The sequence below is a fragment of the Microcebus murinus genome, chromosome 10 (genome assembly GCF_040939455.1).
Source record: "Microcebus murinus isolate Inina chromosome 10, M.murinus_Inina_mat1.0, whole genome shotgun sequence".
Taxonomy (NCBI): domain Eukaryota; kingdom Metazoa; phylum Chordata; class Mammalia; order Primates; family Cheirogaleidae; genus Microcebus; species Microcebus murinus.
The window spans coordinates 5,133,786-5,156,607 of NC_134113.1; the positions used below are offsets into that span (position 1 = coordinate 5,133,786).

The window sequence follows — 22,822 nt, forward strand, 5'->3', positions numbered from 1 at the left end:
ACTTTTTCTCCCACTTAATATTTATTTTGTGCTTCCGTATGTGAGGTGCTTTTGTGTTCACTGCCTCACAGAATCCTCACCAAAACCTTCGCGTGGCAGATGGGTAAACTGAGGTTCCTGGAGGAAGGTGACTTCCTGCTAAGGGTAAGGGTGAGGACAGGCCCTGCCTGAGCGGCAGAGCTGGCGCCTGAGCCCCACTCCCCTCCCGCCGCCCCCACCGGAAGCAGGCAGGCGCCGGGCGGATCTGTGACGCGGGCAGGCCGCGTGCAGAGGCGAGCTCACTCTGGCACGTGGAGCCCACGCGTGTCTGCGGGACTGGGCGGGAGCCGGGGGAGCCGGGGCCCCGGGCTGAGCTGACCCCAGGGGAAGAGGACGCGGGCAGCACATTCCAGGCCCAGAGGGAAGAACTTCTCACCAGGCTTTCACGGCAGTCCCTGCTCTCCTCGGTAGGCAGTGAGCTCCCCGTCCCTGGGGTGTGCAAGCTGGGGCCAGAGACTCATTTAGTGGGGAGGCAGCAGAGGGAAGTCCTGCTGTGTAGTCCCCAGATCCTCTGCTCCCAGAATCTCTAGTTCTGCCCCGAGGCCTCGTATTAATGAGCCCTTGCTGTGTAACAAGTTATCCCAAAATTCAGCAGCTTACGCAACCGACGTTCATTTCGCCCTTTCCGTGAGCCAGGAATCCGGCTGCGGCCGGGCTGGGTCTGCTGGCTGTCGCCAGGCTGCGGTCAAGGTGTCAGCTGGGCCTGTGGTCATCGCGAGGCCCAGCTGGGGGGGAACCACTTCCCGGCTCGCTCGCGGGGCTGGTGGCAGCCTCGGTGCCGGCTGGAGGTGCCAGCTGCTCAGCACGGGCCCCCCATGGGGCAGCTCACAGCTGGCTCCCCCGGAAGAGGCAGAAGGGGCACAGGGGACCCCGGTGGAAGACACGGTCTTTGTAACCTGGAAGTGACAACCCATCCCCATCACTTCTGTCCACTCCTTAGGAGTGGGTCACTCGGCCCCGTCCCCACCCTCACAGGGAGGGGACCAAATGAGGGTGCGAGGACCTGGAGGCGGGCTCGGGGGTCTCCATGGAGACGAGGGAGGGGCTGTGAGCCGCCAGTCTGACAGCTGGGGAGACAGAGGGACGTGCCGCCCAAGTCACGCAAGCACGTGCACAGCCGGGCCAGTGCAGGTCTGGGCTGTGGGGCTCGGGTTGAATGTCGCGGATCACACGAGGGGCCCCCTGCTCCATGCCCGAGGTGGCCGCCCGCCGCAGACAGCAGCACTGGGAGGTGGCGCGTGCGGATATTCGCACATCGCCCGACAACCGGGTCGGCTTCACCCCGACAGGAGCAGCCTGTGACGCTGTGCCCTGACGGGGTGGGGCGTCGCGAGGCGGTGGCTGCTCTTGCTCCTCCAGGAAACACTGACGGAGCAGCTGGCGCGGCAGCGCCGCCCTGGGCGGCGCCCGAGGACGGTCCGCGGCTCCCGCAGCACGCCGGGCATGCGAGCACGGCAGGCAGAGCGTGTGCGTCTCACTCGTGCTGCTGGAGGAGCGTCCCGCCGAGACAGCGACTTCTAACAGCTAACAGCACCCCAACAGCCTTCCTGGAGCCCCTCTGCCCGCTCTCTGAGCCCCGTCCTGCTGCGAGCCTCCGTCCTTCCTGCTGTCCCACTGCCCGAGGGCCTCCCGACGCCCCACCACGTGCCCACCCGTCACCCCTGAGGACGTCTGGGTCGTCCGCACTCTCGGGCCCTTGTAAACAAAGCCGCCCTGAGCACTCTCGGCCACGTCCTTCCAGCGAACGCCCGAACGCCCGCCCGGTTCTCAGGGCGCTGTGGCGGCGCCCGCGGTGCAGGGGCGTCCTCCGCAAACCAGGGCGCAGGGCAGCGCGGGCTTCCTCCCCTGCGGTCCTGGGGCCGCGGCCTGGTGCGTGCCGGTACCCAGCACGGCCCGCTGGGGCCTTCCGGAGGGGGCACCGTGTCCTTGCCTGTTCCCTGCCGGGGGCCCCATGCCCCTGGGCTCACGGCCCCTTCCAGCAGGGGCGTCCCCGTCCTCCGCCTTGTGTTCACGGCTCCACCTCTGCCCCTACCCGCTCCACCTCCCCTCGTGAGGACGCTGCTATGGCCCCGCGCCCAGCGGACAACCAGGGCGACCGCCCCATTTCCGAGTCCTCGAACCCCCGCACGTCAGCCGAGTCCCGTCCCCGAGCAGGGTGGTGCTCCGTGGCATTGCCCTCTGACCCCTGCACACCCTCCCGACCCCGAGCAGGGTGGCGTTCCGTGGGATTGCCCTCTGACCCCTGCACACCCTCCCGACCCCAAGCAGGGTGGCGTTCCGTGGGATTGCCCTCTGACCCCTGCACGCACGACCCCAGTGCGTGCCGGCACCGTCTGCAGGGACGCGTGTGTAAGCGGGTTACCAGCGTCTCCCCTTCCCGGGTCTCGGCGAGGATGGGGGAAGGAGGTGCCGAGGGCCCCGCGTGCAGGCGGCCCCGCGTGCGGGTGAGCTGTCATTGCCGCTGCACACAAGATGCCTGCAGCTCACCTGGCAATTAGTCTTGTTGTGCCTCGTGACTCCTCTGCTTTTGTCGGCAGGACGGTTATTGTCACAGAAGCTCTGTGCTGCTGGAAGCTTTCACTGTTATTCAAATTGCCAGGTGCTCTGTTATCTCCCCGTTAGGCTGCAGACGGCCCACCGGGCTGCCAGCTGCACCCTCCACAGCCCGTTCCAGGCTCCGCGCCTCTCTCACCTGCCCGCCGTGGCCGCCACCCAGCTGGCCCTCTGGTCCCCAGCCTGCCCAGGCCGATGCCCGTGTGAGAGGGCCGGCTGTGTGGCCCAGTGGTTGGCGGCACGGGCCGAGCTCCCGGCTCCACCACTAACTAGACATGTGACCCTGGGCAAGTGACATTTCCTCCCTGGGTCTCCGTTTCCTCCTGGATAAATCTCGGGGTAGGCAGCCCCGCCCTGCAGGGCTGTGGAGAGAGCTGAGCGAGGCGACGCATGCATGGAAAGCGTCTGGAGCGGCGCCTGGCACAGAAGAGACACCCGCTGCACGTGGGCCCAGTCTTGCCTTTATTAGAGTTCGGAGTGATTTTCCACTCGGGCGCCCAGAGCCCCGGGAGCAAGGCCAGCAGCGCCTCTGCCTGCAGGTGGAAGGCCTCTGTGGCTGCCGCCTCTCCAGACCCCCGCGGCTAGGAGCATCTCGCGGTGACAGCCACGCCCACTGCGATCCTCCCGGAGGGTCCCCTGCCTGCTGGCTCAGGGCCTGCACGGCACCAGCCCTGAGTGTCTCCCTGCGCCCCCAGCCAGGATGCCCGGCCCCCGACATGCACTGCTGACACAGCGCGGGCCTGCTGCTCTGGCAGTGCCCCCCCCCACCCGCCCCATCAGGAGCTCTCGAGGGCTCAGTTCCGCGTCCCCAGCACCTCGCCCAGGCCTGGCGGGAGGAGAGGCCCCACTGCAGGCTTCTAGAAGGCTCTTGGAGCAGCAGCCGGGTTGATGCTGGGGGGAGGGGCGCCGGCGGTCCTGGGCCTGCCCTCCATGGGGCTGGCGGGCAGTGGGGGCTGAGGAGACCAGCAGCGTACCCTGGGGGGACAGGCGGCCCCCGCGTCAGGGCCAGCGGGCTCTCAGCCCACACTCACGGGCGATAGCTGCCCGCGTGGCCGAGGCGTGGCTGCCGTGAAACAGGACAAAAGCTGACATTCGCTGAGGTTCCTTCCGGAAGTCCGCACGGTGGCAGAGCATCCCGAGGCTCGCGGGCTCCCTGGGGCTGGCGGGCTGGGCCGCGCCCCGTGGGCCAGGCCAGAGCTCTCCCCGGCCAGGGGTGCCCGCAGCGGGGACAGTCCTGCTGGCCAGCAGTGAGGACGGCCCCACAGGTCTGGAGTGGCCTCCGGTGGGTGCCTGAGGCCCAGAGACGTTGAGTAACTCGCCCAGGGCCACACAGCTTGTGAGGGGCAGAGCTGGGGTCCGAACCCAGGCCTGTCTGACTTCGGGGCTGCTGGTCGTCGCTGCCCCGGCATTCCACGGTGTCGTGTGGCTCCGGACGACACGAGGGCGTGCGGGAGTCAGAGGGGTGGCGGTGAGCGGGGTCTTGAAGGGTGTGGGCCAGGGCAGGGAGTCCCGACAGTGTGGCGAGAGCGCTGGGCTCTCTGGGAGGAGGGGAGGCCTCTGGAGCGGAGGCCACAGAGCCAGATCCAGGAACGGAGGCCCAGCTCAGGCCTCAAAACTGCGCCCCCTAAGAAACCACACGCAGAACTCCTTTTAGTTTCTCAACATGTCTGCATTTGAAACATTTCACGTTGTGCACAAGGGTCTGCATGTTGCAGGTGAACGCCGTAAAACATAGGCCAACACCACGTTCCCGCTGCCTCAGGGGACACAGGGCCGCGCTGTCACCCCGCGGCCTCGGCGCCCCTCCCCCGAGGGCGCACTCACCGAACTTTGTGCTTGTCCTGCCCAGACAGAGGCGTGCCCCTGGGGAGTGACTGGGGCAGCTGAGGCCCCGAGAGAAGTCACGGGGACACACAGGGCGGGCCGGGCCCGAGGCAGGGACAGCCACGTGGAGGCCCAGGTCGGGCCGCTGCTGCCCGGCACAGAGTGGGAGCCTCTTCTGCACCTCGGGCTGCCATCGCGCGGACGGGCAAGGGCGGAGGAGGACTGCGCCGCCGCCACCCGTGTCCCAGAAGGGCCCCCGCTGAGGGGGTCAGGCTGTGGACTGGGGAGGGGGCTTGGCCCCCACTGCAGCAGCTTCCCAGCTAACCGAGCAGCTCGAAAGGGAACGGGCTACAAGGCAGCGAGCCTACTGTTCCTGGCGGAAACCAAGCAAAGGCCGGACACCAGCTGGTCCTCCTCCGAGAGCCTCCTGTGACTTTCCGTGCCTCTTCCCTCTGTCTCTTGGGCTCCCTGTACCCCAGCGTTTACCAGCGCGACGTCCCCGTCTGCGGCTCCGCAGCGCCTCCTGGGCCGGGGTCTGCGGCATCGCCAGGTCCCGGGCAGAGAATTAATCCACGTGACTTCTTCCCTTTCTCTCCCCACCGAGGCGGCCATGCTGGGAGGTGCGTTCTCGGGTGAGGCCACCCGGGCTGAAATGCTGGCGCTGTGGTCCAGCCACCGCAAGGGTGCACAGCGCCTCCAGTCGTCACCTCTGCCCCGGGACATACACCCCTGCTGATGCCACCCAACGTGCTTTTCCCCTCAGCTCCCCACTCGCCCCAGAGTGCCAGGGCGTCTGCCCCACCCATGCACGCCGCGCCGCACGCAGGCTCCGGGCAGGGACCCGTCTGCACGGCCAAGGGCTCCACCCAGGGAAGCAGCCCCCTCCTGCTGTGCCCCGCTACCCCCCCCCCACGAGCCTGCCCCATTTCAAGCCTCCACCTGAGAACACAGGGGCGGGTGGGGGAGACACGGGGGGCTGAATGCTTTCCCCGCCCTCGTCCCTCCCTGTGCCGGGTTCCCAGGTTTTTGGCCCCGTGGTCAAGTCCACCGGGCTTGGTTCTGTTTTTCAAACCAGAACGTGTCCAGGATGTTGAGCTGGTCACACTCCCCGGCTGTGGCCCCTGCCTCAGTGGCTGCCACGGGCCCTTTCTGTTTCTGCCCCGCCCTCCACCCCTTGCACTCCAATGTGTGGCCACATGTCATGGGGCCTGTGCCACTTTTCGAAAACCCTGCAGCAAGGCTGGGAGCACAGGGGCTCGCACCTTCCGTAAGTGGTATTCTTACCTGTCACCCAGCCCCATGCGTGTAAGACCCACCCATTCTGCCATAGGAGCCCCTGTGCCGTCACTGCTAGGAACCGTATGGAAGCCCATGCCTACGCAGTCCCCTGGCGGGGGTGGCCGCTTGCCCCCCCAAGTCTGGCTCCGGGGCTCCTCGGGGAGCACGTGCAGTGAGGGGCTGCCAGGTCGCCAGCTAGGCAGGGCACAGGCCCCCTTTGCTGCAGGGAGTTCACCCACCTTTGGAATTGTCTGACGTCCTAATCTTGCCTGACGTCATTGGTCTAAAGGGACATCCTGTAGGGGACTGACATATATTTTTCTAGTTTAAGAATTAAAGTTAGTGAGTAATGTACGTGTTCTGCCCAGATGTTTGAAAGTAATCTGTTCCGGACAAGGTCCTTGTGATAGACAAGGATGTTGCCTAGAGGCATAACAGAGGACCTGAGTTGTAAGCAAGCTAAGCTACCCCGCCCCACAGCATTGGGGTTCTGGAGGCCACACGATAAACACATTGTTCCTGTGATTGCTGCTCAACCCCCATAAGATGGCTGGTTAGTCAATGACGGGTAAGACCCCTCAAGGGAGGGGCGACCTAAGCCAGGCACAGCCGCCAGGGTTCAGCCGAAGATCTTAGGGGGTCACCCTAAGAGAAGCTGGGGATGAGAAATGCCCTGTGGCTCACCTTGCCCATCCTTGCTAATCTCGGTCCTTTATCTATGCCTGGCGCCTAGAGCAACCACCTGGAGATTCTGAGTCAGGGGACGTCTGCTTCCCTAAGGCTATTCCGGAATTTATGGCCATTGCTGCAGTGCCTGGGCGGTTACGTACAAGGAATTAACTTTAATCTTTTAGAGTATAAAAATAAAGCAGACCCGGTGTGTTATTACCCAAGTCAACTGTCTGTCCACGTTTTTCTTTGTGTTCTGCTCTGTGTTCATCCTCCATCCTGTAAACGAGCCACGACACACCCACTGTCTTATGAACTTTGTTGTCGACGATGTCGTTATTTAATGAATGGACTTTAATTTTTAGAGCAGTTGTAGTTTACAGAAAGATTGAGTGGAAAGTACAGAAATTCTCAGGCCCTCCCCCCCTCCCCCCACCCCCACACACACAGTGCAGGTTCCCCTGTTGCTGGCATCACCCGTTATCATTGATCCGCCCATATCGATGCAATGTTACTAGTATCAAGTGGAGCCCATGGGCTACATCGGGGTTATGCTATGAACGCTTATTTCCCTGGTGACTCGGGCAAGGAAGATTTCTCCGGGCACTTGCTGCCTCTGCAGACCACACAGGACAGGCCACGGGCAGGAGCCGGGTAAACGCCCCGCCTGGGTTCGCCGCCGGCCGTGTGCGCCGTGGCGAGGGGCTTGACTCCCCGCGTCCCCATCTCCTCCTCTGTGACACGGGCCGACAGCACCGCTGACCCGTGGGCTCGGCTAGGATCCCATGGCTGGTCTGAGTCGAGAGCCGGGAGCAGCGGCAGCGGCATGGTCACGCTCATTGTCTCTGAAAACACGAGTGTCAAAGCTGCGGCGGAACACGCGTGGTGGGCGGGGGACAGCTTCCCTGCACCCCCACCCGGCTAGGTCCTCAAGGCTTGGACAGCACGAGAGGCACCACGCGGAACAGCCCTGCCCTGGGGGGGGGGAGGGGACATGCAACTGGCATTTGTGCCAGTGACAATCTCAGTGACAACGCGGGGGAGGGGAGCAGAGGGTGGGAGGTGCCTGAGGATGGGACGGCTGCCTGGCGACCGCATCACTCTCCATCGTGTGGTAGCCGCCGCCGTTTTCGAGCCAGTGTCCTCGGACGGTCCATATCTTCCGCGGCTACCCGCGTCGGCGATGCACGCGCGTGCACGGTTGCCCCTGCGAGCCTACCTGCGGGACACCCGCCTGCTAAGTGGAACCGGAACTGTCCCGGAAGCGAGAACCAAGGCCGGCCACAGAGTGCCCGGCTTCCCCGGCTTCCCGGGCGCGAGGAGTGAGGGGCTCGGGGGCGCCCTGTGCCTGCCTGCCGGAGGGGCTCTCCTCCTGGGTTTCGTTTGCGCGTCTCCCGTTTTAGATTTCAGATTTGCTATTTGACAGTTTCTCCCTCGCTTCTTGGCAATTGGTCTGTTTGGATTCTCCCTTCCCGGATCTTTAGGGTAATTTCTGTTTTCTTAGAAATTCATCCATTTCGTCACGGTTTTCTGCTTTAGGTAGTCGAGGGGGCAGTTTCCTTTGTTCTTCTCTCTCTGTTTGTTCGACTCACCTTCATTGCATGTGCCCCCTGTACCAGGCACCGCCATTGGCCCTGGGGTTACAGCAGTGGCCAAAACCGATGAAAGCCTGCTTTTATGGAGACTACAGACAAATTTTAAATACTTATTGTAGGATATTCGGCCTGTGAGATGGTGATTGTGCTATGGAGAAGAGCAGTTTGAGAGCAGAGAGGGAGTTTGAGATACAGACACTTTTAAACACATGGCCGGGGGTTTCGCTAAAAGGTGACTTGAAGGAGATGAGGGAGGGAGCCATGGGTTTACGTGGGAGAGAGACTGGCGCGTGCCGGTGTGGCCACAGTACTAGTCAGGGTTCTCCAGAGGAACAGAGCCGCTAGGGCATGCACTTATCAAACACGCAAAGAGGTGCGCTATAAGCAATTGGCTCATGCAATCTTGGAGGCCGAGAAACCCCAGATCTTCCATGGGCGAGCCGGGGACAAGTGATGATGCAGCTCCGATCCGATCGAGGACCTGAGACCCAGGAGCGCCAGTGGTGCAAGTTCTAGTCGTTCTTGCTCTGTGACGATTGGGGCTGTGTCGTTTGGTGCATAAGCATTCGTTACTGTTAGCTGTTCATAGTGACTCTCAGTCTGGCTGCTCCCACACACAGCACCCGTCTTCTTCTCATTTAATATTTCTTGCCCTGCCTCCAACTTTGCCTGATACTCAGATTATGACCCCTGATTTTGCTTGGTTTGCGTTTGTTTGTTATGCTTCTGCCCATCCTTTTTTTAAAATTGTGGTAAAATGTGCACAATATAAAATCTATATTAAGCATTTTTAAGTGCACAGTTGGGTGGCATCAAGTACAGTCACGCTGGAGTGCAGCTGTCGCTACATCCACCTCCGTAACGCTTTGGTCACCTGCCCACCTTGTATGTTAAACCTTTCTGAATCACTCTCCCTTCAGTGCATTTTGTTTGTGATCCAGTCTGAGGCTTTTTTCTTGGCAAGTGTGTACGGCTCATTAGCATTTCCTGATTGATACAGCAGATACATTTGGTCTTCATTCTGTCATCGTGGTTTACGATCTGCTTTCTGCTTTGATCGCTTTTGTGGGGGCTGTCAATTTTGACCATATGGTCTTTGTTGTCTTTGTTTTATTTTTTGTATATATGCCTTCTGATAACTTGGAAGGCTGTGTTTTGGCTCCTGTGGTTATCTTCAGAATGACAATGTGATATGATATTCTTAATCCTTTAATTCTTTAGACAAAGTTTATTTTCCCCCTACTACGAATGATGTCAAAATTACAGTCTTTCTGCTTTTCCTCCCCTTGTCTCCCTTGTATCAAATTATTTTAGTTGATTCTGTTATTTTTTTTCTATTTACCTTTGTGCCTCTAGCTTTACTTAACCTTCTAAACAATTCTTTAGACCCCCGACTGTAAATGAATAAGGCACAGTTTACTTATTGGCTCTGTCTCCTCACCTCCACCTCTCCGGCTTATCGTTATGTAGATCGGGTCTCTGCTTTCTGTTTCCCTCTTTTCTGTAGTCATTACAATCTACAGTCCCACGGTGAAACGGGTGCTGTGCTTGTCCCTCTGGCTGTGCCGGCGTGGCCTCACTTACCCCCTGGGTCACCTGAGTGTATCCTCCAGGCATTTACTTAAGAAGGGCTCATGGGAAGTATAATTCAAAAATGTGTCCAATGGATTTTTCTGATGACTTTATGCCAAGAGAGATGGCTCATCCGGGCTTTAAATCCTTGGTTTATTCATTCATTCATTCATTCATTCAACAAATATTTATTAAGCCCCTACTGTGTGCCGGTTACTAGGCCCTGCAATGAGCAAAACACGCAACCACCATGGCCCTCGTATAGCTAAATTTCTAGTTGGAAAAACAACTAGAAAGTTACTGGATACAATATACTGAGCAAACAAGTACAACACGTGGTATGCTGGGTAGAGACGTGTGCTATGGAGAAAAACAAAGCAGGAAGTCGGGGTGACCTGGACCCGGCTTTGTCCCGGGAAGCAGAGGCGCGATGGCCCCAGGCCCCTCTCGCCCTTAGCGCGTGCACCTGTCCCCACCGTTGCACAGAGCGGAGGGCTGGCTCTTCCCCTTGGCGCATAACTCGCTTGCAGAGCCCCTCCCTGGACTCCTCTGCTTGCCCTGCTGACGGGCTCGGAAGCTTGGCTGAAGACGGGGTATCAGCTAAGGACTGTCGTCAGATGCAACCAGAGGAAACTCACCCGCCCGCAACATGGAGATGGGTGGTCCTTCCACCTAAGTCGGGGGGGTTCTTCACTCTCACGCTTGCAACATGGCTCCTCTTCCCCCGGAGCCACGGCCCCTTCCCAGTAGACTTCCACTCGCTCGGCATTGGCCAGGCCGGTCATGTGACCACCCCTGACTGCAGGGCATTCTGGGAAGGTGAGTCTTTGTGACCGGGCAGTTGCTTCCGTGATGGACACAGGGCAGGGGCTTCACGGCGCCTACCACAGACGGAGTTTGTGTTTCTGTCCCTCCTTGTCTTGTGTGTGACTTGCGTCTGCCAATGAAGCTGTGAGTGGCCTGTTTTCACACCGCTGTTCCCTGCCCCACTGGTCTGGCTCCTTCCTATTCCAGGAGCACCTTGGTTTCTTCTCCATGGCTTTGTAGGACATGGTCGTATCTCGGTGTGCTTCCAAGATACGTATGAATGGCATCTCTGTTTTTAATATTTTTCAGTGTGTTGTAGCAAGGATAACCATGTAATTTATCATCCAAATAAGAATACTTTTTGAAAGAAGAACAATATTAAAAATTATGTCAGAACAACAAGTGTTAACTGGGATTATCCCAAGCCAAGATGTATAATCACTCTGGTAATTGGTGAGGTACAAGAACACTGTTGGGTTTTATAAGTTGGTCTGATATCTTACAGATTAAAATTATATCTATGTCTACATGTTTGTTCTAATCATTACCCTGCTGATTCTGTTAGATTTTCTGTGTAGGCCTGGCGCGGTGGCTCACGCCTGTAATCCTAGCACTCTGGGAGGCCAAGGTGGGCGGATCGCTCAAGGTCAGGAGTTTGAAACCAGCCTGAGCAAGAGCGATACTCTGTCTCTACTATGAATAGAAAGAAATTAATTGGCCACCAAAAAATATAGAGAAAAAATTAGCTAGGCATGGTGGTGCATGCCTGTAGTCCCAGCTACTCGGGAGGCTGAGGCAGGAGGATCGCTTGAGCCTCAGGAGTTTGAGGTTGCTGTGAGCTAGGCTGATGCCACGGCACTCTGGCCTGGGCAACAGAGTGAGTGAGACTCTGTCTCAAAATAAATAAATAAGTAGATTTTCTGTGTAAATTACCTGCAATTAATCGTAATTTTGGTTCTTCTATTCCAGTTCTGATATGATGCTCTGTGCTTTTTTCTTGTCTTATTGCATGGGCTGGGGCTCTAGAACTGTATGGAACCATAATGACAGCAGAGTTTCTTGTCCTGCTTCTGGTCTGACTGTCACATGGTTCACAATGCCCAGATGAGAAAGGCCATGTGCTCAGAGCAAAGCAGTCTTCTCCTGGCACCGAGGCCCAAGAGAAATGTCCCCAGCGGGTTTCCTTGGAGGAGATATTATCTGATATTTTGTTTTCTTCTGTTTCCCCCAGAAAACCCTTTTGCTGTGCCTCAGGATGGGGGAGGTGAGATCCGAAGCGCCCGGCTCGGCCTCCAAGAGGAGCAGCTTCTGCAGAGATGCCAGGGAGGGCTGAGGCGGCGGCGGCGGCGACGGCGGCGGAGGAGGAAAGGCTGCCTGTGCCCAAATCCCCTTCCATGGACTTCTGAGATTGGGAGCAAACTCAGGGGCAGGGACGGGGGTACAGGGGAGGGGGTTCTGAGCCGCCCGTCCACAAGCAATAGTCCTATTTTGGGCCGGTGGCTTCTGGGAGCTGACTCACTGTGAACTTGGGATGACCAACACAAAGCTGCTCTGGCCGGTCTGAGCCAGGAAGATCTAGGCCTGTGAGTCATAGCCGTGAGTCAAAGCCCGGAGCTTCCCTTCCCTCCGCCCCGCCCGTAGTGGCCCCTCGGGCCTGTCCGTGTCGGAATATTGAATGTGCGTGTGTGTGTGTGTGTGCGCACGTGTGCGTGTGTGACTTCGGGTGTTCTTGTTTGGTTGGTTGGTTTTTACTGGGGTCCTCCCCAAGTTCTCTGACGAACACAGGTCACCGTGGGGCTGGGGGTTCTTGCCAGGGCCGGTGCCCAGGGCCCGAGCCTCTCGCTGCTGCCGGCAGCCGCGACCCAGGCGGGGTTGGCTGAGCACAGGGTACAGCCCCGCTGCGTCTCGGGGGCACTGGGGGTTCGGGGATGCCGGTCGGGGCTGGGTCTTACGGAATTCGCTCCCGTCAACAGCAGTAACAATGAGCGATGACAAGGGACACGTCTCAGGCCGGCCGCGGCCCCGGGCTGGACGATCTCACGCACACCCTTTCTCACCGCCTGGGAAGTGGGTGTGATCCGCCCCTGCAGAAATAGCTCACAGAGGGGAGCAAGGCCCACGGCCACACAGCCGGGGGAGGCAGGCTCGCCTGAGGGTGCAGGAACCAAAGGCCCAGGCTCCCACTCCCTGGACGCGACGTGCTCCCCGGCCAGGCCACACCCAGCACGGCCCCCGGAGCACCCCCCATGCCTTCTCAAGGGCGGGCCCCGGGCTCCCCACCTTCACTGCCGGAACCCTCGCCCGCCCCGCACACTCTGGCTGAGCTTCACCTGCTGCGCCAGGTGCCGTGCTGGGCGGTGAGTGACGGGGGCGAGAGATGAGCCAGACCTGGCCTCTGCCCCCGGGGAGCTCCCCACCGGGTGGGAGAGACAAACACATGAGTCGTTGCCAGGAAGGCTGATGAAACCCAGAGGAGGGGAAGGTTCTAGAAATCCATCCGCTTTGAGGTGGGACTTCCAGGTAAACCTGGGTGCGCGTAAGATCCGCCCACGGAGCTCACCGCCTCTTCCGCCCGCCTGCTGCCCCGGGGCGCACGGGAGGACATCACCTACAAGACCCCCGCGTAAGTCCCCGAGGGCCACGCTGCCAGCCCAGACACGCCACCCTGCTAGCGTCAGTGGTACCAGAATCTCCCACCGCCCGTAGCCTGGGGGCCCGTCCCCTCTGACCCTGTACCCTCCCGCAGTCAGACCCAGCGTTCCCGTACAGTCTGTCCACCCACGCACGAGGCGCCGCGGAGAGCCAGGCCGGCCCTGCTCCTGGTGCGGCCTTGCATCTGGGGAGGGGGCGGAGGAGGAAGGCGGTGAGCGCTCTGCCGCCGCGGTGCCGAGGTAGTGAGGGCCTGCGGAGCGGGCTGGTCTGGGAAGCCCTTCTGAGCGGTGATAGTTAAGCCCAGGTCTACGCAGCAAGCAGGAGCCAGCCAGGGTGTCACAGCAGGGAGGAGAGCGCCCCAGGTGGAGGAACGGCCCGTGCAAAGGCCCTGAGGCAGCAACGGGCTTGGTGGTCTCAAAGGCCCAGAGGCAGAGCAGAAGGAGGCGACAGTGAGTCACCGTCATGCTGAGCAAATACAGGGCCACCTCTGAAAAGCAGAGCAAACTTTCAGGGACGCAAAGCATGTTCCATGCCTCCTGGCTTTGCAACAGCCCCGTAGAGAAAGACTCTCCCATTTTACAGACTAGGGGACTGAGGCTCAGCTGGGTCAAGTGGCTCGCCCAAGGTCACACTGAAGGTCACACAGGCTGGCTATGGAAGACCCTACCCCGTGGCTTCAGTCTTTGGTCCCAGCATCTCCTCTGTGTAGACAGCACTGGTGGAGTCAAAGCAGGAGATGTTTGCTCAGGGTCGTGACCAGGTGTAGACGTGGTGTCCTTCCCTTGGATACCAGGTCCTCCCAGGACATGCCAGGGCCTTGTTGCCACGGGCATGCCCAGCTGGCCAGTGAGCCCCGCTGGATCAGCCCGTGCCTGCAGCCCACACGCAGGCCTCAGGAGTCAGAGGAAGCCCAGGGCAGGGGCACGAGACCCAGGTTCCGACACCAGTTCTGCCATCAGGAGCAGGTTGACCTCGGGCAAGGCCGTGCCCTCAGCGCCACCCTTTCCCCCATCAGTAAGGGGAAGGAGCCAGGTCAGGACTTTAAGGGCTTGCAGCCCTGGCGTCCTGACACTCTGGGGGCTCACACAGCTGCTCACAGAGAGGTGTCCCCGCTCCAGAGAAGGAGCTGTGGCCAAGTGACAATTAGGGCTGGGAGTCTCCTGATTTGCATCCCCTGAGAGTTGCCACCTTAGGGAGGACACTCCTCCCAGCCCCGCAGGCCTTTTCAGGAATAGATGAAAATTCTCATGGTCTGTTGTCCTGCTGCTCTGCCGGCTCCCTGTCGGGGGCTGGGCCAGGGACTGGAAGGTTCTGCGGTGGGCAGGAGGCCTCACATCCGTGTGGCTCGGCGGAGATCGCAGGGGACCGAGCAGGCAGCCTGTGGCGAAGGCAGGTCCAGAGACGGGGCCCCGGCACCGCCCCTTCCAGCGGGGTGACCTCGAAGGTACCCTGGCCCCTCGGCCTTGTTTCTCACCCGGCGAGTGTGCAGGCGGGTGCTGGGTGGTCACAGCCCTGGCCGTGTCCGGGGCTGGCGCGGCGTGCAGAGCAGGCGTGTGCAGTCCAGTCCCTTGGTGGCGTCAGGGCTCCTCGAAACCCCCAGGACTCCAGGTCATCACAGGGAAACCCTGCCCCCGCCCCGCGTGGCTGCCGGTGAGCAGAGCGCCCCTAGAGCAAGATGCAGGGTAGTGGCAAATGCAAGTACAGATTTATAGAGTTGTTTTTTTAGTGACTCCCAAATCTAATTTTTTAAGCCGCCTACTTTTACTTTTTACTGTGAGCTTGTGTCTATCACTACATAATTTTTAATAATAATAACACAAAAAGGAAAACAAAAAGAAGAGAGAGAAGGTAGCAGCACTCCGTGTTGGGGAGGAATGTGTATCCCATGCTGGTGCGTGGCTACCACGTGTGTACGGATGTTTCCCACTGGGAACGGCGTGATTACCGAGCAGTTTTATGCTTCCCGCGTGTCTGTGTGTGGGGTGACTGCCGTGTGCGTGGGAGCTCTCGCCAGGGTCAGGAGCTGGGAGGACCTGCGGCCTCGGCCTCTGGGACTGCCCGGGCCCTAGAGAAGCGGCCTGCCCACCCACCCCGCCGGGACCCTCCAGCCACCAGGCCAGCACCTGCCCGTGACCACTGCCAATGTGCAACAGGCCTTAATTGAAAACACGCATGCACACACATGCACACACACATTTGAGCACATGTACGCACATATACAGCTGCACGCATGCATATACTCGTGTGCGTGCACAAGTGCACGGACATGCCCACCCACACACACAAACATGCATACATGCACACACATGTGCACAGTGCAACCACACATACATGCGCACATACATGTGATTTTGCAGGTAGATCTGGCCCCTCTTGCTGTCTCCCATGCTCCAGAAAGCAGAAGTAGGCAGCACACAGTGTTCTTCAGCGGGTGGCATTTCCCCTCAGTGTCAGAAAAAGTCGGGCACATTTGGCCCCAGGTCTGAAAAGAAGGGCTTGCCCGCAGAAGCCGGGTCCGGCTCCAGCCCTTTCGTCCCCACAGCCACTGCCCCCGCCCAGGCCCCTCCCCCGGCACGCTGGCTCGCTGTCTGCTAGAGGGCCAGCCACACAAGAAGACAAGGGTCCCGGAGGTGCAGACCTTTACATTTTTCACCGGCTTATTTTAATTTTTCAACTTGGCTAACTGGTCCCCACTGGCAGGAAGAGCCTCTGGAAGTGAATTTGCACGCGCCCCCAACAATCCAGACCGACAGGCAGCCCGAGTGGCGTCACCGGGGGCCTCTCTGGCAAATAGTGAATAAGCACGTCACCACGGGGAGATGCCACGTGGCCCCTCTCTCGTCTGCTGCGAAGATCGGGGGCTGCACGGGGAGAGCAAACCGCGGGGAGTCTCAATCCTGCCCCCCACCCGGCCACAGCCCGAGGGGCAGTGAGTGGTCATGCCCCTGCGGTCCCGGATACGTGTGTCGCTGGGCCGGGTTGTGCCCTGCGCCCTCCGGAAGACAGCCCGGCACTTACGCTGTGCGGGCGCCACGCGGGCCCCAGTCCCTGCGTGTAGTGCAGACACGTGACGAGACGTGGCCGTGAATGTTACAGCCCTGGGGGCCATGGTCTGAGAACGCAGCTGCTGAAGTTGGACAGTCAGGTGAGCTAGAAAGGTCAGGGCCACGCTAGAAAGTCTGTACCGTCTTGAAGGTGTCACTCACCTGCATGACAGGTGTCTGCCGGGCACCTGCCGTGGCCTGGCTCCGTGCCCGGTGCCCGTGTGGGAGCCATCCCCACTGGAGTCAGGGTCTCCTGTGAAATGCCTAGTTGTGCCCAGCAATCCCCAGTGCTCAGAGCCGCAAAATGAGTAGGGAACGCCGGCCTATGCCACCCACGGACGTGATCTCGGAGGCAGCGTTGCTCCAGCCCGCCCAGTTTCCAGTCCAGACCCTGCCCGACAGCTGGTGCTAGATAGATGCTTGTTGAGTGAACGCTTTGTCCCTCTGTACCTAAAACTCCTGTCTTCACATCAAAGCCCTGCCCAACTTGCCCTCAACAGCCTGAACTTCAGGGCTGCTGCAGTGCCCACCTCGCGGAGGCACCCCTCGAAACACTGTCACGTGAGGGGGAACGGGCTGCAGGGACCCACTCACATGGACCGCGCTGAGCACGGCGACCCCCGGCTTTGCGCAGTGAGGCGCCTGCCGGATTGCGCCAGACCATCCTCCAGAACGTGCAGGGTCCCCTTGCCGTCAGAGCCGACCCCGAGCCTGGGACCGAAAACTACGGATTGCACGGCCGCCCCGGGCACCCAGTGTGGCCTCAGCTGGAGCCGTGCTGGCGGCCCCAGGGCGCCTCTCGTTGGCATGGCAGCCCCGCTTCCCACGCCCGGTCTCCTGTTTGCTCCCGCGTCTGAGAGCCAGTGGGCGTGGCAGTCACAGCCAACCAGGCAGCACTGGGGGTGCGTGGAGACGGCAAGGGCGAGGGGCTCAGCCACCTTAGCGAGGTGGGAAACGGCCTGCAAAAGCCAGTGTGTCCTCCCGAGGGTCAGCCGGACGGGCCGCGGCCACGAGGGCAGAAACTCTCTCTCCCTGAATCCGACTTCACGAGAGCAGGCGTGGGGTCTGAGCTGGCGAGCGGGAAAACCAAAAACCAATAATACTCCCAATATTATAACGATACGATGTAACGATAATGTGCTCTACACTGACCACTGTTGCTCCGCTTCTGTCTTTATACACAGTAGTTTTTATAAAGATGTCCTTAGGTTTTAATAAAGGAGTGTCATGTCAACTGTTCCCCGCGCTGAGTTTGCCTGAATGTGTCAAAATGCACCTGTGGGAGCCTGTGCCCGTGTGGTCTGTCACTCTCTGCTGGGGAGGGCGGAGGGGCGGGGGCCAGGTGGAGGGCGGAGGGTGGCGTGGGGGGGAGCTGGTCACGCGGAGACCTGGAGGTGCAATGCCAAGGGCGGATGGAGAGCCCAGGCGGGCCCCATGTCTGAGGGGCGAGAGCGAGGTCAGCGAGGAGAGACAGCCCAGGCCCAGCCCTGGCCCCAGACGGACAGAGCTGATCCACCTGGCAGGCCGGGGACGGCAGCCAGGGACGGCCACACCATCAGTGGCCCCTGAGGCGTGCCAGGTACCTCCTGTCTGTTATCTCGTTGAACCCGGGGTGGGAGCAGGACCCTGGGGTGTTGGTCAACACCTGCCTGGACGGGCAGTCACTGAATGGCCGCGCCTGACTCCAGCCAGCAGGCACGGGAGAGGGACCAGCCACCTGACCAGGCCGGCCCTACTGGGCACATGCACTCAGAAGGGGTGTGCCCCCCATGACTGCGCCCCACGGCACCACGCCGCCCCGCTTCCTGCACAGGTCTCGACCCCTTAACAGTCTGGCCTGAGCGGCACCCTCCTTGAGCACAGGGCCCGGGTCCTGCCCGGCCCCGAGTTTCCACCTCGAACCTGTGGGAAGGTCTTCCTCCTGCTGCACAGACGTGAGCTCCAGGGGCCTCTCGAGGGGTCCGGCTCTCTGCAGCCCTCCTGGCCAGCTTCAGGGCTGGGGCAGGAAAAGGGTCAGACAAGGGCAGTGGCAGGATTGGGTGTCGCTGTTTTGCGGCGGGCACTTTCTCGGCCTGTTGAGGCTTCTTTGGAGAGCCAGGTGGGGGTCTTCCCATGCCCACCCCCCAGGCAAGGACACAGCCAATTGCACACAGATGCATGTGCACACCCACGCTTGCACTCATGTGTACACACTCCCACACGCACACATGCACACAGGGTTGTGCGGTCTTGCCACCAACCACCCGGCAGCCTCTCCCTGCAGAGACCCCACCCTCCCAAGTGGCTCCCTGGGGCGGGCACCAGCAGGCCCGGCCACCTTCTGCAGCCAGACACCTCCTCGCTTGACCCAGAGGTGCGAGGGCCTGGCCGCCCCGACTCCCTCAGCCCCTGGCACTGTCCGGCTGTCCCCATCCTCTGCTCAGGGGCAGGGAGCAGGGCTGCAAGCCACCAGCCGGGCAGACCACCCAGGACGGGAGGGCAGTGCCGGGGCCTCTCTTGCTGAGCACGCCTCACGTCTTCGTGAGCCGTTTTCTCGAATCCCCTCCCCACCCGCACACTTGGGGGGTGTGTTTTCAGGTGATGGCGGGCCAGCTGGAAACACGGGACAAAATAGTTTTTAAACATCTGCTTGAAGGCCTGGAAGAGCTAACAAAATAGTGAGGAGTTACGAGTTCAAGGTCTGGAGGAGAACAGGAAGAAAGACGAGGTGGCACTCGGGGCTGCTTTTCCCCTGGGGGACTGACTGCTTCTGAAAGAGGAGGCTGAGAGGATGAACCGGGGTTTTCCAGTGGGGGCTCAGGGGGTGTTTTCTTCCAAGAGCTTTGTAGTTTTGGCTCTTACATTGTATCGATGGCAATACCCTAGTTGCGATATTTGTAGTAGTTTTGCAAAATGATACGATTGGGGGAAACCGAGTAAAAGGATAGCTCCTCACTACTTCTTACAACTTCATGTGAAGATACAATTATCTCAAAATGGAAAGCTTTCATTTTAACAAGCGGATTAGGCACAGCCAAAGAGTGAATTAATACACCTGAAGATATGTCAAAAGAAAGCATCCAGAATGAAGAGCAGAGAGGTGAAAGGATGAAAGACACAGAAAAGCACTTGGCAGTCTTAGGAGACATGCAACTGAAATGGGCTTGTGCATCCGGAAGGGGATGTAAAAGAGAATGGGGAAGAAATACTATTTGAAGGGATACAAGGCTAGGCATTTGCCACAACTAATGAAAGACATCAAACCACAGATTCCAGAAGCCCTACTCAACTAAAGCAGAAGACAAAGAGAAAATCTTAAAAGCAACCAGAAAAGAAGTTAAGGTCAGGGTGGAGATTACCTTCAAAGGAGCACACTTAGACAGGCTGCAAACTGCAACAAAAGTAGTGGAAACAAAAAAAAAAATGTTTTAAAAAGTAGTGGAAATAAGAAGACAATATAATAATATTTTTGATGTGCTAAAAGAAAGTAACTGCCGAGATGGAATTCTAAATCCAGCAAAGCACAGCACGATGGCAGCTGGCTTGAGACTCTTTGGATCTTTCTAATGTGTTTCATCCTAAGGTGGTTTGGACCTCGTTGCTCCATGGCATTCTCAATCCCGCATGGAGTTATTTGACGTCGGGAAGCAGTCAGCTTCCCAACCTCACTAAGCCCTGAATTTCTGAAACTTCTCTATACCATGTATTGCTGCGTGTGAACTACCCGCTTCTCTCCTGAGTTTGTGTCTTTCTTGCAAGACCTTGTTGAACAGTCAACAGCCAAGGTCCATTCCTGACACCCTGCTTTCTTCCCTCTTGTGTTAGCACTGCAATGCAACAGGCTGCAAGCTGATGCAGGTGCCCGTTTGACCAAACATATCATTCATAGCACAGACGCCAACCCGGCCTCCAGTACCCATGGTGTGCTTGACACCCACTGCCAGCCACTGGGCTCATGCTGTATATCTCAGCTTTTTGACACAGCAGAACCAGTGATTAGTCAGGACAGGATGAGCTACGCCGGGGTGACAATGAAGCCTTGTTTATTGCTCATGCAAAGATGGTGCGATCCCGCAATGTGCCAGGGATGCTCTGCTCCATAAACCGACTCAGGGATCCACTGCGTTTGTCTTGTGCATCCATGATTTTAACATAGACCCTTCCTGCAGTGAAGGCCACAGAAAGGGTAATAGAGACAGGAGTCACACTCAAGTACCTCGTCCCAGAGATGATATTATACATTGCCTTCCTGCAAAGCCCCAAATGAAAACATACAACGAAAACATTGTTATCAATCAATATGTCATTGCATGGGTATAGACAAATAGATTCAAACATAAAAATATGTGTGAGTATCTATAATAATTTAGCATGACAAAAAGCAGCATTTCAATACAGTGGGGAATCATTAATACACAGTAATTATTATATTTCACTAAACCACGCATATTTAACAAATTATACTGGCTTAACTGGCTGCTGATCCAGAAAAATATAAAATCGGACCCGTATTTTCGCTAGATACAAAAACTAAGTTCGTATTAAAGACGTAAACAGAACAACAAAAAGTCAGCAAGAAACCCTAAAGGTTGCACGAACACTCTCCACGCAGGGAAACGTTCCCGACCAAGACCAGACACCAGAAGCTGTAAAAGGAACGACAAACATCTGGCAATGCCAAAATTAACTCTCGTCTGACAAAAAGACGACACAAAATCAGCCTGTAAACAAGATTTGGGACAGCGACCACATACGAGGCTTTTATTTAATACACAGAGACCATGCAATAAACAACCCAACGGACGAAGAAAAGGCGAGTTGCAGAATGCATCCGACCAGCACCAGACGCGTGGGAAGACCTCTGGGCGACCTGGGAGGAGAGAGGGGAGCGACCTGGGACGATGAGGCGACACTGTACACCTGTCCAGCTGCAAAGCGTAAGCCCACAGATCCGCTGCCGGCATCTGTGTGAGACAAGGGCGCGGGCCACTGCAGCAGATGAGAATGGTAACCTCTGCCGCCGCGATCCGAAAATATCTATTCCAGTTAAAAATGCATGTGCCCTGTGACTCAGCACGGATGCAGTGGAGTTCCACGCTGGAGTGGGAGCGAAGCGAGCCTTACGAACAGGGAACGGAGTGAGTGTTGTGCACTGGGAAAATCCAGACATATATGCACACACACGTGCCTGCTTTTGCTATAAAATTTATTAACAAAGGGTGTGTGGCGCAGAGCTTGCAAAAATTAATAAAATATATAATACTCTTTAGGATGAGATTTATACAGTCAACAACTGATTCTCACAGAATGCTTTTGTTGATGTTTGCCCAAGTGGTGTAGCTGCAGCCAACTGGTGGACATGTAAAGTCCGACACGAATGTTCATTGATGTTTTCGTTTTTGTTAACGAGGAGGATGAAGGAGAGCCAAAGAGGACGCTGGAACTCCACTCATGGGTCAAGAGTGTGGGTGACCTCTTTGCTGAATTGGACAACAGTTTGCAAATCCTGGAAGAATATTTCTCAGCCGTTTGTGCAGCTCACCATGCAGCTAGCTACAGACACGAGGCTTTTAAGTGGCATTGGCGTTAGCAGCATTGTCTCCATCACTTGTACAGTCTAGACAATGGACAAGACAGCAAGTCGAGTCCTGATCTGTGGTGTTTGCCAGTTTCCACAGTGCATGTGCTTTGACTGTGGCCAACCTTGTCTACCTGGTGACTCTGAACTCAGCCTTGGGAGGAGGCGGCGCACGGAGCACACCGTGATGTGGATTTTACAGTGACTACACACCACTTCTAGAGCATCAACAAGAGTAAAATGAGGTAAGATCACTAGGAAGTGATTACTCCGAGTATTTATTGCCTTTGTTCTTAATATAATGTTTTTAATTAGAAGTTTATATAATTTAATTTTGTCGCTGGCTGCACTTAACAACAGACTCGCAAAAATTCCTGAAAAATTAACAATAGAGTCTCACCAGCCAGTATGTGCTGGCTCCAGCACACCCCAGGGAGTGGTTGGTGAACATGGAACGGCCACACCGCGGAATTTTATGCAACTATTTAAAAGAATGAATTGGAGCTCTACAGGGGATTTGGAGGGATTTTCACAAAGAATTATTAAAAAAGAAAAGCAAAATATAGAATAAGAGACTATGATATTAATTACATTTTTGTAACATAATGCCCCCACCCCAAAAAAACCCTCCCTATATGTGTCTGCACACATTAATAAATGGTTGCATAAATATTCCGAAGAATAAATCAACTCGATTTGGGGGCATAGGGTGTGCTGTGTGGGAAGGAGGAAAAAAAAAGCCAAGCAAAATAGGAAAACAGAACCAAAAAGACTGCCAAGAAAGCAAACTCTGCAGATGGGAACACATTTTGGCATTGATGTGTAATATATGTATGTATTTGTTCATGCCATTAAAATGCATTTTTAAACCAAGCCTTCAGCTGGACAGTTATTTAGGTTATCTATTGCTGCATAACAAACCACCCTAAAACCTAGCTCAAATTACCAACAACCGTCTCCTATGACAATTCTGTGGGCTGAGCACGTGGTTTTCCTGCTTTTCATGTGTTGGCTGGGGAGTGGGAGGGCTGGAGGGCTCGGCGCGGTGACCTCTTCACACGCTGGGGCTGATGTGGCCACAAGCCGGGAGCTCAGCTCCTCTCCACCTGGGCCTCCTCGTGGCTGCTCGGGCTTCCCCACACCATGGTGACTGGTTCCAAGAAGGAGCCCTCCAAGAGGCACAGGCTGGAGCCACGTCATTTCTGCCACATTCTATCGGTCAGAACGATCAC

The 22,822-nt window shown here is 57.6% G+C and overlaps 1 protein-coding gene across 1 annotated transcript in view; it reads left to right on the forward strand.

Moving 5' to 3' along the window:
- SHISAL1 (shisa like 1) overlaps positions 1 to 17,272 on the forward strand; it is a 71,777-nt gene extending 54,505 nt beyond the window's left edge. Inside the window, exon 5 of the mRNA XM_076006924.1 lies at positions 11,569 to 17,272. Coding sequence (XP_075863039.1) covers position 11,569 — 1 coding nt within the window. The 3' untranslated portion in view covers positions 11,570 to 17,272. The remainder of the gene's footprint in view (positions 1 to 11,568) is intronic.
- The last annotated feature ends 5,550 nt before the right edge of the window (positions 17,273 to 22,822 follow it).